The sequence below is a fragment of the Rissa tridactyla genome, chromosome 1, assembly GCF_028500815.1.
Source record: "Rissa tridactyla isolate bRisTri1 chromosome 1, bRisTri1.patW.cur.20221130, whole genome shotgun sequence".
NCBI classification, from domain to species: Eukaryota; Metazoa; Chordata; class Aves; order Charadriiformes; family Laridae; genus Rissa; species Rissa tridactyla.
In genome coordinates this window covers 30,706,415-30,723,662 of record NC_071466.1, presented here as the reverse complement: position 1 = coordinate 30,723,662, position 17,248 = coordinate 30,706,415, and the positions used below count along the sequence as shown (strand labels likewise).

General features: G+C 38.7%; 1 protein-coding gene across 1 annotated transcript in view; it reads right to left on the bottom strand.

Moving 5' to 3' along the window:
- FREM2 (FRAS1 related extracellular matrix 2) overlaps positions 1-17,248 on the bottom strand; it is a 138,696-nt gene that overhangs the window by 55,644 nt on the left and 65,804 nt on the right. The window contains exons 3-6 of the mRNA XM_054181857.1: positions 8,560-8,706; positions 5,317-5,547; positions 2,468-2,593; positions 1,346-1,597 (exon numbers count right to left, since the gene is read on the bottom strand). Of these exons, the coding sequence (XP_054037832.1) occupies positions 1,346-1,597; positions 2,468-2,593; positions 5,317-5,547; positions 8,560-8,706 (756 nt within the window). The remainder of the gene's footprint in view (positions 1-1,345; positions 1,598-2,467; positions 2,594-5,316; positions 5,548-8,559; positions 8,707-17,248) is intronic.

Here is a 17,248-nt window from a genome sequence, read left to right as displayed (position 1 = left end):
ATTTCAGCTTGCATTTGATATATGATCTGTTACCTTACAAGAAGTATTATTTCAAAATGTTGTGTTCATTAATGCTATATGATTACCCAAATGCTCCACCGAGAAAACAGCCACCTCTGTCACTGGATTACACAAGAGAAATTTCACTGAATATTTACGATGCAATTAGATGGGTGTCAACTTCCTGCGTTTAAGAGCCGCCTTTTATATCCTTAACTAGGGAGTAATCACTGTGCTGATAATAACCGTCTGTCTTGGCAGCAGACTTTCAAAGCGTACTGTACTATATCATTCCTCGCATTAGTCTTTAGGAAAGATGACAGTGTCACAATAGATGGTTTATGGCCTCATAGAGAGGACTAAAATAGTTTATCAGTATTCCTTTCACAGAATTTACAGCCGAGGTGTCAGCCTCCAAACTGCATGCATAAATGAGGGCATGCAGTTTGTACTCCATGCCAGGAAACCTTTTTCCTACCACTCCTAGAAGGAGAGTTGCCACACCAATGCTAGGGACACTGAAGGAGAGGCTTTAAGTCACAATAATATTTACATGTATTTTCAAAAGCAGTTGGTGGTACAGTGTGCTGATTCTACTCTTCCTTAGTCATAGTCTCTCTATCACCACCAGAAATGTCCCTTTTAATGCAATATATCAAAGCTATTGACCACTTGAACAAAGGACATCATTCTGTCAGCGCTTTCTTACTGAGGCGGTTTCTAAAGCAACATTACAGTCTTTTGATTATTTGTTAAAAAGACAAAGGAAGCATACAGGGACACTTCTAGGCAGAAATTTAAATCCAGCATCAAATCAGATGGAATATAGCTTGCTTCTTAGCAGCTGTTAGGGGGCTTCTAGTCCATCAGGAACCTCTAATATGGCCCTTTGGAGCATAATGCAAATGGGTCTGAAGGCTTTGTGGACACAACCTCAGAATACAAGGGTGCCCATGAAGGGTGACATCATGTGCTTTAGGCAATCCTGCTCTAGCAGGGGAGTTGGACTAGATGATCTCTAGAGGTCCCTTCCAACTCTGAAGATTCCGTGATTCCATGATTCCGTGATTTTGGATTACACTTGTTACTGTGGTAGAATGGAAAAGTGCATCTCCTTACTCCCAATCACTGCTCATGTGATTTTCTCAAACCATAAAATATCAATACTTTAAAAACCCCACATAGCTGTCTAATAGTATTTTCCAACCTCAAGATGGAAGCAGCATGTGTTTTAACGACCAGGAAGAAGTGCAAAAATCCAGCTTCTACATGCTGATTTCCGGGTGATGCTACCTGCAGTTTCTGTCCTGGACTGGGAATACCACTTTATTACATGATGTCTTACCATCATCCTTGTCAGGTACAATGGTAATTCGAGTGCTCGGGAATTCTGCACCAATTCTTCCACCCATCGGCATGCTCAGCAAAACATCAAAGGTCTCAGCCTCTTCATATAAGGAATCATCTATGATGACTATCCGACACATTTTTTCTCGTTCGTCTTTGTCAAAACGTAGAATGCTGTTGTGATCCTCAGGCCTGGATATGTAGTCAGAGTAAGAAAGTACAGAGGTTGGGGCAGTGCCAGATGCTGTTCCTGTGGCATAAAAGGAAAACAGTCACTATACATACCATGGTTATAATGATCCCCTCACAGAGGCTGAATTTTATTTTCATTATCTTTTAATTTCTGTTTACTTTTAGGTGATAAAATGGGCTGAAACCTCTGAACAGGTTACATTTCTGAGGTCCCTGGACAAACTACTTCTGTATAGGATGCAATGCAAGCACATGTCTCCTCAAATTCATTTGCAGTTTTTCAGTCAGAAGGAATATTGTAGTCTATCACAAGAGACACAGCTTGACAAAGGAGACCCTTTGAGGACTACAAATTAACTCCTTTAGTATATTTTGTCAGTTGAAGATATCAGTGGACCAGAAATTAGCTATAAACAGATAGAATTTGATGAAAACAAATAATTTTTATTCCAGATCACCTCACCAAAAAAGTTGCTTCATCTCTCCAGGTGAAAAATAACAATAACAGCACAGGTGTGGAGACCCCATGCTCTGTGTGGATACAATCAATAAAAATCTGTGTGGATACAATTTTTTCAAGGTACAGCAAGTAAAGGAAACCCTGGGCAATCGCTGCAGTGCATTCAGTTCTGATCACTTTCAGATATATGGGGCTGCATAAAAAAATCTTACATAAAGAACACAGATCTTCATCTCTTAACAAATAGCAGAAATTTGGAACATGATAATTTTTCTGCTGTATTCAATATGCTTTAAGACAGATTGCAATGATGAATACATTTCCAATTGAGACTGAAGATATTTAGATGAAAAAGCAGTTATCAGAGTTATAAATAATTTTATTATGTGATAGATGGCACAATCCTTTTTGCTTTTCTGTCTCTTCCATTTTTGATTTTCTTTTTTTTTTTACAGTAGATTCTGTTACCTTGTTGTGTGTAGCAGATAACCATCAGTTCCTGGCTCACATCTCCACTTCTTCTGACTGGAATAAATAATTCACCAACATCTTCTTCAATACTATAGGTGGACTGAGGAATAAAGACAGTTGATTCTGCAATGACAGACACATTTGTTTATGTAGATTTATGGTCTCATAAACTCACCTGTAAAACACCTAGGAGCATTTTAGCGTATTCTAAAGTGCAACAAATAACTCATATTTATCAGCAATAATACTAAAGTTAAGGGTGAGAGAAGTCTTTCAGAAATGGAAAATAAAATCAGATTATCATTAGGTCTGAATTCAGAAGTCCTTACTAAGTAGTCTCTAATAAGACAAATTTACTTATCTAGTGTTAATGGTGCAAGATATTGTTTGGAGAATTTGTCCACGAGGTCTATATTTTAATTATTTCCATAGTATTTCATTATTAACTGTTAACCACAGAAGTATCAATAGCATAGCTCACACACAGGCAATGGTTCTGCAAGGTTATTCTTTAACTTACTATATCAAGATAAATATGAAAATGATTTGGCACTGAGGATGCAAGATTGAGCTCTTGCTATCTTACTCTGACTTGGAGATTTGATTTGATTTGATTTGGCTAAATGTCTACACTCCTGTTGTACTCTAAGGAGACAGCCAATACAGTCAGTGAAGTCTGGAGAGCAATCTCAGGAGAGCAATCCATTTTTCATCTAAAAAAACACTACAACGCATTTTAAACCCCTTCATTATTTTATACCCATATAAACAGAATGCTGAGTCTTATGCCGTTACTAGGATTCAGGATCAAATTTGTTCTTGTTCCTTCAAAAATGCAAAAACAAAAGGTGGTTATGCATATAATTATAAAACACCTTTACAGTTTCATTAATATGACTGCAATCCTAAGAGAATGTAACTTTGTGTAATACTAAATCAAGTGGTATCACCTGACTGCACAAAGCAAATTTTTTCATTATTTCAGAGTACTTCGTCAAACAGTGTTCTGAAAATTGTCACGTAACTTCTTTGAAAACATGGTCCAGGTTTTATTTCTCCAGCTGGAAAATACTACTAGCATGAGTTAAGGGTCAAAAGCCTGCCTTAAAAATGCTGTAATTCAGGTTTGATAAGATCTAGACACTTTCACGATTCCAGCAAGTACAAAATTCAATGTGAAAACCACCAAATCCCTACCCTTTTGTTTCAAAGTAAAACAGAAGGTAACACACACACACACACACACACACACAAATGTTCCTTTTATTTCCCCCTTTAGAATTAAGTTGACAAAATGACAAAATTGACAACTCTATTCTTAAAAAAAAATGCAGGAATCTGATTTGTTCTGTTTCCTGGTTCTCATATAATCACCCAACTAGGAGTAAAATGACAATATAAGAGTTTAACAGACCTTACGAACAACATAAAAGCTCAGAGGAGAACGATCTCCATCACCTCAGCTAGTACAAGGAAACATATCCTTATGCACTCTCTTTTTGGAATAAAACATTAACTAATGTCCCATACCTGAGGGGCTGGTAGAGCTTTCCAAACAAGCTCAGTATTTTGGTGCTAAGACTACACCATTCAAATCAATGAATTTTAAAATAATTTTCACCAGAAGCTGAATAAAACTTTTGATGGTTCCTATTCAGTTAGAGTCTGAACTTGTTATACTCTGTGCTTTAAAAGATGATTAGGAAACCCAGTCCTCCCCCACAAAGCTTTCTCTATATTTTCCTATAGATGTTCCTTGATTTGCAGTTGTGCATTTGATTTTCTCCTATGCAGCTTCACTTTATGTATAATTACTACAAATTCTCTGGGACTGTAAAAATTTTATCTTAATATAGGAAATGGAAAAAACTACACTTGGCATTAAGAAAACTCAGATGATTATCTTGAGTTGTGCTATGTCACTGATTACAGGAAGGATAGATTTAACACACTTTCAAGTAATTTCTCTGTCTTATACATACTACTTTTCCAGTTAAGCACTATTTTTCCCAGTGACTAAATAAGAATGTCAGATAACCTCTGGTTTAACTTACATTTGTAACTAGGAACTAAGAAACCTCTGACAGTTTTTGTGCCCAGTCCTCTTCAAATGTTAATTAGGGGAGACTGCATAGAACAAGCTATTACAGTCATCCAATACTTGAAAGATTCCTCAAGGACAGTTTTGTGTGACCGTGGCCCATGGCTTCAAGTGTCTGGATGCAGCTGAAAAGCAAAGCAACCAGGGCACATTCTATTTTTTTTTTTTTTTTTTTAATCAGCATCTTCCTTCATTTACATTTAACCATAATTATATTTGTTCTTGACACAGCTTGCGCTGTACTTGGTCTAGTGAACCTTACCCTTACTGAGCTTCTCAACTTGATATTAAGGCCTAACTGATGCAACCAGTCTGCTCCAAGACCCAAACTTGTTTGGACCAACCAGCCCGGACTTTCCTGTACCATCCTCTCCCACATGAATTATCATGTCAGAGTGAATCAAGTCAGCCTCCGGCCACCTGTGCAGATATACTCTGCAAACACATTGAACCAAAAACCTATTATACCTAAAATGAAAACAAAACAAAACAAAACAAAAAACCTAGAAATAATACATCACAGGAAAAATGCAGGTATTTCATCAAAGCATGCTACCTTAGTTACATATTCATGAATCACTTACAGTGACAGAAGACAAAGAGCTACCCCATGCCCAAGTCTGTCTTCAGAAATACTCTGAGTAAAGGTAAGCTTTACTATCCGCTGTCACTGATAGCATTTGTCCTCCAGTTTTTCTTTAGGTATATGCACATATTGGTAGGACATTTATGGAAAGGTTCTTACCATCTCCTGGGTCAATAATTTCCACTGTGGATACACCAGGAAATTCCAGAACTGCCATGACAGGCTCAGAAAGAACAATTTGAAAAGACTCAGACTGTTCATGTTCACCATCACTCAAAATCCGTACTCGCCATGTAGCTAAGGTCTGGCCAGGATTAAACTGCACCTGCTTCTGGGCTTTTCCTCTGAAGTCTTTGTCTTTCTTGGCAGTACCATCTTTGGTGCTAATACCTGTCAAAATCAGAAATTCAGGTCATTGAAAACTTCCCTCGTAATTTTTCCCTCATTATGTCATCTTTAAAAAAAGATGTTTTAGAAAAATACACTTTTCACAACTCGAGAGTGTTCAAGCAAACTTTTGATCAATTTTCACACATAGAGGTCGAAGCACATCAATTAACATTATGAAAGACAGTTTGGACAGAATTAGCCAAAGCAAAAGTAACTACTAGAAAAACTCTGCATTCTCTGAGGTTACAGTCAAATTTCCATTTCTCTGTAATTCAACTATGGATGCCCAAAAGGCCCAACAGATTTTTTCCCCCCTTTAACATCCTTGGTTCTCTTCTGTTCAAGAACAACTAAATAAAATGCTGTCTGAAACACTCAAAAATATTTATTTTTCTTAGAAAAAATAAAAACACACCTGGAAAGTTCAGCCTTCAAGGAGAAAGCTAAGGAAAACACAGAGACACAAACGGGTAAAACATATGGAATAAGGATGAAAGAAGATGTAAAATCTGAAACACTGTGGCCATTCCCACACAATAAGCATTTTTAAAAAAATTATTATCCTCTTATTTTAATGTTTGCATAATGACAATCATTAAACTCAAATCAAGTTGAAACTGCAAAGCCAAGGGATAAAATCCAATAGAGCTCATCCCACTGAGACAGCATAGACCTTACATCCTCAGACCCAGGCTGCTCTAAAATAATAGAATCATAGAATCTTCATGGTTGGAAGGACCTTTGAGATCATCAAGTCCAACCACCCCCACACAAAAAACCAACCAAACAAACAAAAAAACCCCCACAAAACAAACAACAACAACAACAAAAAAACCCAACCTACAATCTCTGCCACTAGAGCATGCCCTGAAGTGCCACATCTAGACATTTCTTCAGTACCTCTAGGGATGGTGACTCCACCACCTCCCTGGGCAGGCTGTTCCAGTGCCTGACCACTCTTGCAGTAACATAATTCTTCCTAATATCTAACCTAAACCTCCCCTGCCACAACTTCAGACCATTTCCTCTGGTCCTGTCATTATTCACCTGGGAGAAGAGGCCAACACCCACCTCTCTCCACCCTCCTTTCAGGTAGTTGTAGAGGGCAATGAGGTCTCCCCTCAGCCTCCTCTTCTCCAAGCTAAACATGCCCAGCTCCCTCAGCCTCTCCTCATATGACCTGGTCTCCAGACCCCTCACCAGCCTGGTAGCTCTCCTCTGGACACGCTCCAGCACCTCAATGTCCCTCTTGTACAGAGGGGCCCAGAACTGAACACAGGACTCGAGGTGAGGCCTCCCCAGTGCCGAGTACAGAGGCACCATCACTTCCCTGCTCCTGCTGGCCACGCTATTCCTGATACAAGCCAGAATGCTGTTGGCCTTCTTGGCCACCTGGGCACACTGCTGGCTCATGTTAAGCTGGCCAGCCACCAGCACCCCCAGGTCCTTTTGGTGTTTCCCTTCCTGTTAAAGGCTGTCTGACAGGCCCTCAGGGAAATTAGACAGTCCTTCAGAACTACCTCCAACTCACGTGTTTGGCGTCTGTTTGAACCCCACAGTACCTTAAAGGTACTTAAGCGTCTTTCTCATGTTTTCAGAAACAAATTTAAAACTTCTCCCTTCTCTGCCTGTTTCTTCCAACAGTGTTGTTTAATGTATTAAAATATATCCCCTTTCCCTACTAACCTTGCCTTTCTTGCTTCCTGCTTGTGCCTCCCACTAAGTCATAGCCAATATTTTATACAACTTCTATAACCCTTCAGCCCCTTTGGCGCTGCATGTGGATCAGAAAGGCCAGTAAACATCTTAACCAATATCTTTTGTGTTCTTTCCAACTCTAGAATTCCATTTTGCCAGGTTAAGATAGTCAGAAGCAAGTTATTCAAACTGCTGTTGCTGGATTTTGAGCCAGCTCAATTCAGAAACTGAACTTGAATCCATAGGTAGAAAATTTTGTAAACAGTCTATTTGAAGAATCAGAAGTCAAATCAGTATCCGTTAATTAGTACCAGTAACTAATTTAAACTACACATCCTTAACTTTGTATTTCAGTAATCTCTTTTATTCTTTTACTTTCTTTAAAAGAACTACATTATCAAAGTTATTTCACTGTTCTAAACAGAGCCTTTTAAGTTAGATCCAGTTAGTGCCTATATGCCTTAAGTTATGCCAAAACAGGCGTCCTAACTCTATCTCAATACCTGAAACTCAGATACTTAAGAAAGAGACTTAAACAGAAATCTGATTTCTAATCATGAGCTTGTGCTCCATGCCAGGTAAATGTTTACATATCTCTGCAAAACTAGCTTTAAATTGAGTGCCTTTTCTAAGTAGCGTGAGCTTACCATAGGTTTCGACACAAAACAGTACAAAGATAATGCTCCCTGGTCCAAATGCATCACTAGGAAGACAATGGGAACAGATCCAGAAGCTAGAGACAGGTGTGAGGTTGAAGAATGTGATAACACAAGCTTTTTTCACCTTTTCACTCCCCAGACACTGCAAACAGCTTTCAACACCTCCTGTATCAGCCTCAGTTGACTGCCAACATTGACTGAAGAAAACTAGCCTAATGCTCGTAGCTGCTAATCAGACCAACTCACAATAGCCTTCCTGGGAAATGGTGTGTGTTTATTGTTGTCTTTCCAATTGCTATAACTGTATTTTCTCATTATAAGAAAAATAAAATTTGGACAGGAACTGTATTCTGCGAAACAAATGCAACAGTGGCATCAATCAAATCAAGAAAGAAGGACTGGGTCTTGGGTTATTAAGCTAAAAATTAATTACAGAAGACCAAACAAAAATAAGTGAAAATTTCATCATGTAACTAAAGAAATCATACACTTAATGTAATAAAAGATACTTGCTTTAATCAATAAACATAATCCTTTGAATCTAGCTTGCTTAGTATCGAACACCAGTAAAAGGATATAGCTGTATTAATATATTTTATCAACCAGCTGGCCAGTGATTTATAGAAGCAATTGATAAGGTTAAAATTGAACTTACTTATAAAAGAGGTTTCCCCCAGGTAACCTCTCCGCTTAAGAACAACATCAAGATATTTGGAGTCTTCATTTACTAAATAATACTCCTTTTCTAGCGAGATCCATGCCCAGTTTAGGCGAAAATGTTGATTCTTCAGCTTATTGCCTCCTGCAAAACAAAATCAGAAAGATGTATTTATTAATTTTTCTTTTTTCTTAAATACTAAATTGTTTTTTTATGTTAATGTAACCTGTATCCTGGGTAAGATGTGTATCTTATCTGGACATTACAATCCAAATGTTTTAAAGATTTAAAAAGAAGAGATAACAAGTAAAGAACTCAACCATGATACATTTGGTACATATAGGAATAAATTTTATCCTAGATGCATACAAACTAGTCACATTCATTCCAGAGTATGCCGTTTTTCTTCTTTTTCAAGGGAAAAAGGACAAGAATTAATCAAAACATATTTGGGATGCCTTTTTTAGAAATTACAAAAATTGTGGATGATCCAAGTTTCTGCAGAAATGTATTGGTATTTCCAAAAAACATACAACGTAGGACATCCTGCAGATGTAGGACATCATGCAGAACTTCCTCAATATGATCAGACTGACAGAATCACTGAAAGACCCTTAGTATCCTGAGAGACTGGAGATGATACCTACCATCTTTTAGACTGCATTTACCCATGCAGTCTGCTTCGAAAACTCCGTATTTTGTTCACTGAGTCTAACAATTTCTGCTCTTACTGTTTTAGAATTTATACATCAGCACAGTATAATTTTAGGAACAGCTTTCACATCTTCCTAGGAAATGGTTTCAATAAGATTAAGTATCCCCGATACATGCCACAGTTTATAGCTATGCTGATGCCCTCCTAAGCCGACATGCTTGTAACTGCTGGATTAAGTATGATTGCTTGTCACCTAAGATTTAGAGAGATACAAATGCCTATTGGAATTCTCTTAAACTATTTTGCAATGACCTATCTGCACGATACGACGAATGCCCCTAAGTGAGCAAACTGCTGAGATGTGTTTTGAGAGTCAGCGTTCAATAGACCAAAAGATGTCCTCACAGTTCTTTTTACACAGGCACTACTGTAGCAAGGCACTCATGCTGAAGAAAGCTGACTCCTGGGATCCTTTCCACGGTCTCTACCATAGCAGTAGCACAACAGCTTCCCCGCAGCCTCACTGAACACAGATGGTTACTGTGCCCTCAAACACTGGGAACAGAAAGCACAGGACAGCAAGCGGTACACTCGGTGAGGGGAAATTAATGGTTAACATGGACCAAGTCAGCATCTCTGTCTGGTAGGATTGTCCTGAAGTTGAAGACTGTATTTCCTCTTACAATAATGGGAAGAACCTTCACAGTCTTCCTCGAACAAAAATGCAGAAATAGGGGTCCATTTTTTGAAGACAAAGCAATGCAGGAATACAGGAAACATCCCTCAAAGTTTTGGACAGGATGATATCCTGTACACTTGCAGCCCAGAAAGCCAACCGCATCCTGGGCTGCATCAACACAAGCACAGCCAGCAGGTCAAGGGAGGTGATTCTGCCCCTCTACTCCATTCCAGTGAGACCCCACCTGGAGTACTGCGTCCAGCTCTGGAGTCCTCAGCACAAGAAGGACATGGACCTGTTGGAACGGGTCCAGAGGAGGGCCACGAAGATGATCAAAGGGCTGGAGCACCTCTGCCATGAGGACAGGCTGAGAGAGTTATTCAGCCTGGAGAAGAGAAGGCTCTGGGGAGACCTTATATCAGCCTTCCAGTACCTAAAGGGGGCTACAGGAAGGATGGGGAGGGACTCTTTATCAGGGAGTGTTATGGTAGGACACAGGGTAACGGCCTCAAACTGAAAGAGGGTAGATTTAGATTAGATATCAGGAAGAAATTCTTTACGGTAAGGGTGGTGAGCCACGGGAACAGGTTGCCCAGGGAAATTGTGAATGACCCATCCCTGGAAGTGTTCAGGACCAGGCTGGATGGGGCTTTGAGCAACCTGGTCTAGTGGGAGGTGTCCCTGCCCATGGCAGGGGGTTGGAACTAGATGATCTTTAAGGTCCCTTCCAACCTGAACCATTCTGTGATTGTGTGTGTGATTCTGTAATACGGATGCCATTAAACTCCATCTGCAAAGCACTAAGCACCAGCCTAAAATCTGAGCATGCCTCAGCCTAATCCCTTGCTCTCAGCAGAAACAAAGCTGTTGTGTCTACAATTAATGGGATTTGTAGAACTGTAAACCAGCAGGAAGTGTCGATTGAAATGGCAGGCTTCACGGAGTTTTTCTCAGTCTAAATAAGTAATCGAGAAACAACAAATGCAAACAGATGGCACTCTAAGGTCCAGTTAAAAATGCTACTTTTTTTTTTTTTCAGTTGGAGAGGTAATAGCTGAAAAGAGCTCTAAACCAAGTATTTGTACAACGGACTGAATATCTCAAATTAGAATAACACATTGCTGATAAAATATAGCATAGCTTTACTTTCTCATGTACAGTTTACCTCCATCTGTTCACTGATTTTCCACAGTAAAAAGGCATTTCTTGTCATTGTAGGGATTCTGGATGCCACAGATAAAAGGGCATGACAAATCAAGTTCTGTATAGCATCCTATTGGGTGTGTTTGCTATCAATCAGGAGAATTCTCTAATTTCCATAGCAAGAATAAAATAACCTGTTCAGCTCACTGAAGGCAGATGCTCACTTAGCAACTGTCTTCTGGGAATGCTGGCTTGTATGAGAGGCTGTAGTCTGATTTCCTTCCCACAAGGTGCTGCTACAGAACAAGGTTTGCTCAGGTAACAACCGTCTGAAATGTGCATGGAATTCCCTTTAGAAATTAACACTTCTGTACACGAGCCAGTGAATACAGTAATTCTTCTGAACAGCTGAGAAACATATCTAAGTATTTCAGTTCGCTCATGGCTTTACTACTGGAGGAGGAGCTAAATGGAGCCTGGTTTTCCCCTTTCAGTACCTTCTGTTCTGTTCCCTGAAAAAATAGGCTTCCGCTCTGCTTCAAAGATAAGCCTCTATATTTTTTATTGACCTGTCTACTAGAAAAAAACCAAAAAACTTACTTGTGTAATCTAACATAAAGGCAATGGTACTGTGTAAACAAAATGGTTACTGGAATATCTTGCTGCACTCCTTGCCTTGCTTCTTTCTGCTCTTTTGATCTCCACTGTTCCTAACAAAGGGGAAGGCTACAAACACACATACCAAAAACTGTAATGAGCACCACAAGAAAACCAGTAACTATAGAGTTAGCTATACCAGCACTTACATTAGGTTAGCCGTATGTTAAATCTTCCCGTTAGTTTCTTAGGACAAACGCAAAAGCATATGTCTTGTTCTTTCATCTAGTGAGAAAAGCCATTTGTGTGCCGCCTCTGAACACACTGCCCAATTGAAACATAATTTGACAGAGGAATAAAAGTTTCTAAGACATAGAAGGAACAAAAATTTACTGCCAATCAGAGGAGAGAGAAGCCATTAGTATCACTACTGAGAAAAAATACTGCTGTGTGAGCTTACTAGAAACAAAAATGTCAAGACATTGGAAACCCCCCAGCTAAAGGAAAAGCTTCTGGCAGAGTTTGTATCTTTTTAGGCAGAAGAGATTCCAACCAGAGGATGGAAAGCAATAGGACATCCAGCATCATTTGTTCTACTGTCCAAAGAACTAATGGTTTAAACATGTTGTGGACACAGGCACACTATCTACAGCTTGCTTACACACAGCTCTCTTACATTTTGTCTCTAGTGTCTTAAATATTTCAACCTTAAATGTAATCTATATTTGCACATAATTACTGAACATATCAAAATTACTACACAAGAGAAAAAATTCCCGCTATTAAAAAGGAACAGTCGTATGGAGAAATTTCAGTAGCCAACTACCAAACCAGTTCGTTCCTGTCATTGATGCTATGGAAAATGTTGAAGTATACCGACTTAAAAATCTGATGAGAGGATGAAGTTTAGGAGGCAAAAAGCACAAGAAAGGCAATATGAACGATTGAATATTGTCTTAATTCCACCTATTTCTTGCTTTCATCAGTTTCTATTTTTTCTTAAAGTAAAAAAAACGCCAACCCAAATTACTATTTCTAGGGGGCTTACAGCAAGCCTCCATTTCTACAGGCCTATTTCTGTCTCTGAAATATATATTGTTCACCTTTTAGAATGTGCAGCACTTAAACCATTTAAGGAAAGAATATACCTATTTCAGATCTTGCTTTCTTCACTTTGTGCTTTTTGTGTTCAGAAGAAATGTTTTCTAAATTATACAAGCCATTTCATGGTCCAGTGTCCCCAAAGAACAACACCAATGTTGTTGTTGTTGCTACTATTGTTATTATTATTGTTAGGGACCTCTGACACAATAGAGCAGGAAGAACATAATACATCTCATCTAATTTCAGGTATTTATTTTGGGGGTAGAAATGAAGGTCTTTAGAGCCAAAACTGGGAAAGAGGCATTTTGTAAGGCCATGACTTATTGTAGGAATCTGTTTTTGAATGAGATTAGCTGTGGCTCAAAATATGCAGAAATATGCGCATTTTTCCTCAGCAGCTGTTAAAGATGTCTGTTGCAATCAGTTAGGTTATAGACATTTTTATTTTAGTCATGTAATGCCGAGTCAGATGAATTCCACCATGCCTGAACTAGATGAAACTGGGCGTTTTCTACAATATAGTAGAGCCAAGCATCACGCAAACATAAGGTCTGTAAAGAATATTAAGAGAAATTATATCAGAAATTTTATCAGAAATAAAATTGCACATGCCACCTGAATTTGGCTCACAATTAAATTAATTATCTGCCCTACAACAATATTTCTATAGGCAAATGAATTTTGCATTGCTCACTAGAGCTCCCCTCGGGCTTAGTCAAACATTAGCTGCTAGGCAAATAATAATGGTACTATACCTCAACGACAGTTTTGCTTTTGTTCCTCTCCCAGACAAGTGCTTGTAATACAAATACATCAGAAGTTTGGAGAGGGAAGCCATTACTACAGTGCTTTTAAAACTAAACAAAAGGAAGGAGGGCAGTGTTACAATGAGATAAATCCAAAGTAACTTCCAAAGTAACTTTGCTTATACATCAACGAGACATGGTTGGGAAGACGTTGCTATAGTGATGCATGAAAACCTGTTTCTTGAATTTGCCAGAGATCAGAGCGCAGCAGTGCTAAATCAGAAGATGTCAGAGAAATGAGATGGCAAGAGCTGAGAGAGACAGTCAAAAACTTTGTAAGGAGCTAAAGCTAAGGATCTAGAGTAAGCTGGGTCACAAAGTGACTTCGTGACTGTGACTTCATGACTGACTGAGGCTGCTAAGGACAATAACTTCTGAAAAGGTCTGCCTGAATATGACGAGTCAAAGGTGGATGTTACCTAGAATCGGTCTTTACAGAAGCCCTGACAGCAAATTGGTGACCTGTCAGAAAACAATGATATATTATTTTTGTACAGATCATCAAACCAGAAATTCCTAGAAAGATCAAATAATCCGGAAACTCCAGTTTCAGTTACTCAACATGAATAAAAGAGGAGGGGGAAGAGGACTTGGTCAGTAAACTGGTTAAGGGGAAAAATATTAAAATTAATATTCCCATTTAGGCATTTATCTTTCTAATCATGCTGCTCAGATATGTTTAAAAAGATATAAAACTTCAATGAGAAATATAGATTAGATTGTCAGAACTTTCTATCGTGATGCGAAGAGCTCAGACAAGGACAGAATTGGTTCTAGTTCTCTGTATAGACCACTGGGCTATGTGAAGATAGTATAAAATATATTTCTATCATTAAATCATGTCCCTTGAGCATTGGCAACCTGAAGGGCATTCTGTAAAGAATGTTTGATTGTAGCTTTGCTGCCATTAGGAGCTACCCCAGAACCCTAATTCATAAACAAAAGCATACAACCACACCACAGTGGTCAGTTATTGACACAACAGAAATGGATATATCTTCATAGAGATATTGGCTTCCTTACACAGTATCCATGGCATAATCAGTCAGGGGTGAATCAGTTAACGAGCGCCTAACTTGTATAACCGTAGCCACACAGTCCCACGGTGTCCACAAGATATAAGTCTGTACAAACACAGCTGTCTGCTACTTGTAGAGCTTTACGGTGCAACATATCTGCTCTCTTTAGTCATTAGGTGAGGTTGTTTAATAGGGAAAAAATAATTCTAGAAATTCTTCCAGAGTAAAGAACATACAGCAATCACAAGAAAGATAGAAAGAACGAAAAAGAAAAAGAAAGGTAAATAAAGCACTAAGAAAGAAGAGTTCCTTTAAAAGTTTTACTTTTTACTTTACTTTTCTCCCTTTTTTTTTTTTTTTTTAATCTGGCTTCCTAAACAGACTGCAAAAGGAAGTTAATAAGGAGAACCAGAGAAAACTGCAAAATGTTAACAACCACACCTACAGTTCAGGAATCATTGTATAGCATAATTAGAAGCATAGCAAGACATTTTAATAAATCCTATGTTTCCTCCCTCTTCCTTCTGTTCTTTCCAGGTCCTGCTACCGCTTTCTGATTTGTTTGCATGTCTGCAAGAGCTGCAGTCTTTCTTCTTTGGTTCAAAATATTTGACCCTACTGGGTGCCTCATTCAGACAGGGTCCCTGAAGTCGGCACTACTCTACCCTCCTTCCTATAGATCTCTTCATTCCAGCAGGTACATGAAGCATCTGAAAAAGGAAACCCACTCCTGAACTTGTGTTCAACCTGCTGAGAAAACAAAGACACAGAGAGGGTAAAGAAAAGAGAGTCATCCGTCTTTAGACATCTGTTCCATTTTTTCACCCTCCGATTAGCTTCCTTTTGTGCCAAGCCAACTTAGTTAATATGTACAAGGATAAAGTTACCTCAACAGTTTTATTAGAATTTAAATCTGATGTGAAATGCAGAAATCTTTACCCCAACCATCATGATTCCCCATTTAGCCATGGAGCTCCCTGTCTCCAATCTTAGCATTTCCCACATTTTTTGATCCCTACACTATTTGCTAGTCATTAGTCATTGTTTGTATGAACATGGTTTTTGCCAGACTAGAGAAGAAACATATAATCTTAAGTAATTCTGCTAGTTAGAATAAATAGAGAAGATATTATATGTTCAGCTCAAGACACATAACTTCAAGTACTCTGACCTGCTGTACCGTGTCATAGTCCCAGTACATTCTAGCTCCAGGTTAAAAAGGCAAAGATCTCAAGTAAATCTTGTCTGCCAAACTATTAAAAATACCGTGCCTCTAAAATAGATAATAATTGTTCTTTATTCAGTGCACTGGGGCAGCACATCATCTGCTATTCCCTCTGCTATGAAAGATCATCAGAAAAGGCTTATCCTGTAAAAATGCCTTAATTTCATACAGAAAAACTATTTGCAGAAGTGAAACGCATAAGCAAACCCAGCACATAAAATATGCCATTAGAATGTTTTGAATTTACTTCAACAATGCATAAGATAACCTAATAATTTTACCCAATTAGAAACGCATTAAAATGCTTCAACTTTATAAGTCTTTTTCAAATGTACTACAATGGGCTCCAATCACTAAAATAACTTGCTGAACTCTGCACCCTTCTGCACTCTCTCTGCCACTGTAACTCAATATATTTGCAGAACAACCAAAACCAACCCCCTAAACTAGCCCCTAGTGATTAGGGACTAAAACAATGCTTTCTCTGACTTCTCATGAGAAAACACACACTTCCCAGCATTACGGACTTGGCTTGCCTGGAGTGTAATTGCTGGTATCCAATGAACTGCAGACAGTTTCCGTCTTTCAGTAGTTTCTGTAACTCTTTTTTGCTTCTGTTTTATGTCTACCCCCAAGAAACAAGTTGGAATGGCCGCATTTGCCAGGGCTCAGACTAAGCAAATGCTTGAAGTCACGTAGCAGAAAAAATACCTGAAGAATACTATGTAGTTGCTTTGTTACAAAAAGAGAAGGGTAAGTGAGAGAAGAGACATGAAAGTAAAGGCTAGCTAGTGCATATTAAATTTTGATCCTAGTAAAATTCAACTAGGCATAACTAAGGATGTCTCCAAGCACAGTCTGGAGATTCACGCTGGGTTAATTTGAGGAATTCCAATTTCAAGTCTATGCCCAGCTCTTCTGCAGGAGATCAACCAGATTCTGATTAAGAGATTAACCCGATTTTCATTTACAGAAGCTGTGGAAGCAAACATGCACTGGCTCTTCAGCTACTGCATTTCATAGTTTTTAATTAATTTCAGTTTAAAGCAGCTCAGTATAAATTAGTTAACCAACAGCCAGGACACCTTCACTCTACTGGCTACACAAAGAGGCTGTGAGCTTTCAAGGAAAAGACCAAAGCAAATAAAGAGAAACCCAGTTTGAATCACCAAAGAAAGATGCTGGAGCACTGTGTGTGTTTGAAAGCCTTTATAGATATTAAGTGGTGAGCTTTGTAACTGATTTCGAGGGAATCCAAAAGATTCGTTTGCTGGTTTGGGATTCTGTGGGGGATTCAGTCCCTAGCAAGGAATTAGAGCTGCAGAAACAGAATGCTTCCTACTTCTACAGTTCCAATGGAGAATATGTAAATAATTTCATGGATTCAGGGTACTACTGAAGTGCTGCTACTAATTGAAATACTTAAGCACATACCTTTATGTGTTGCTGAATCATTGT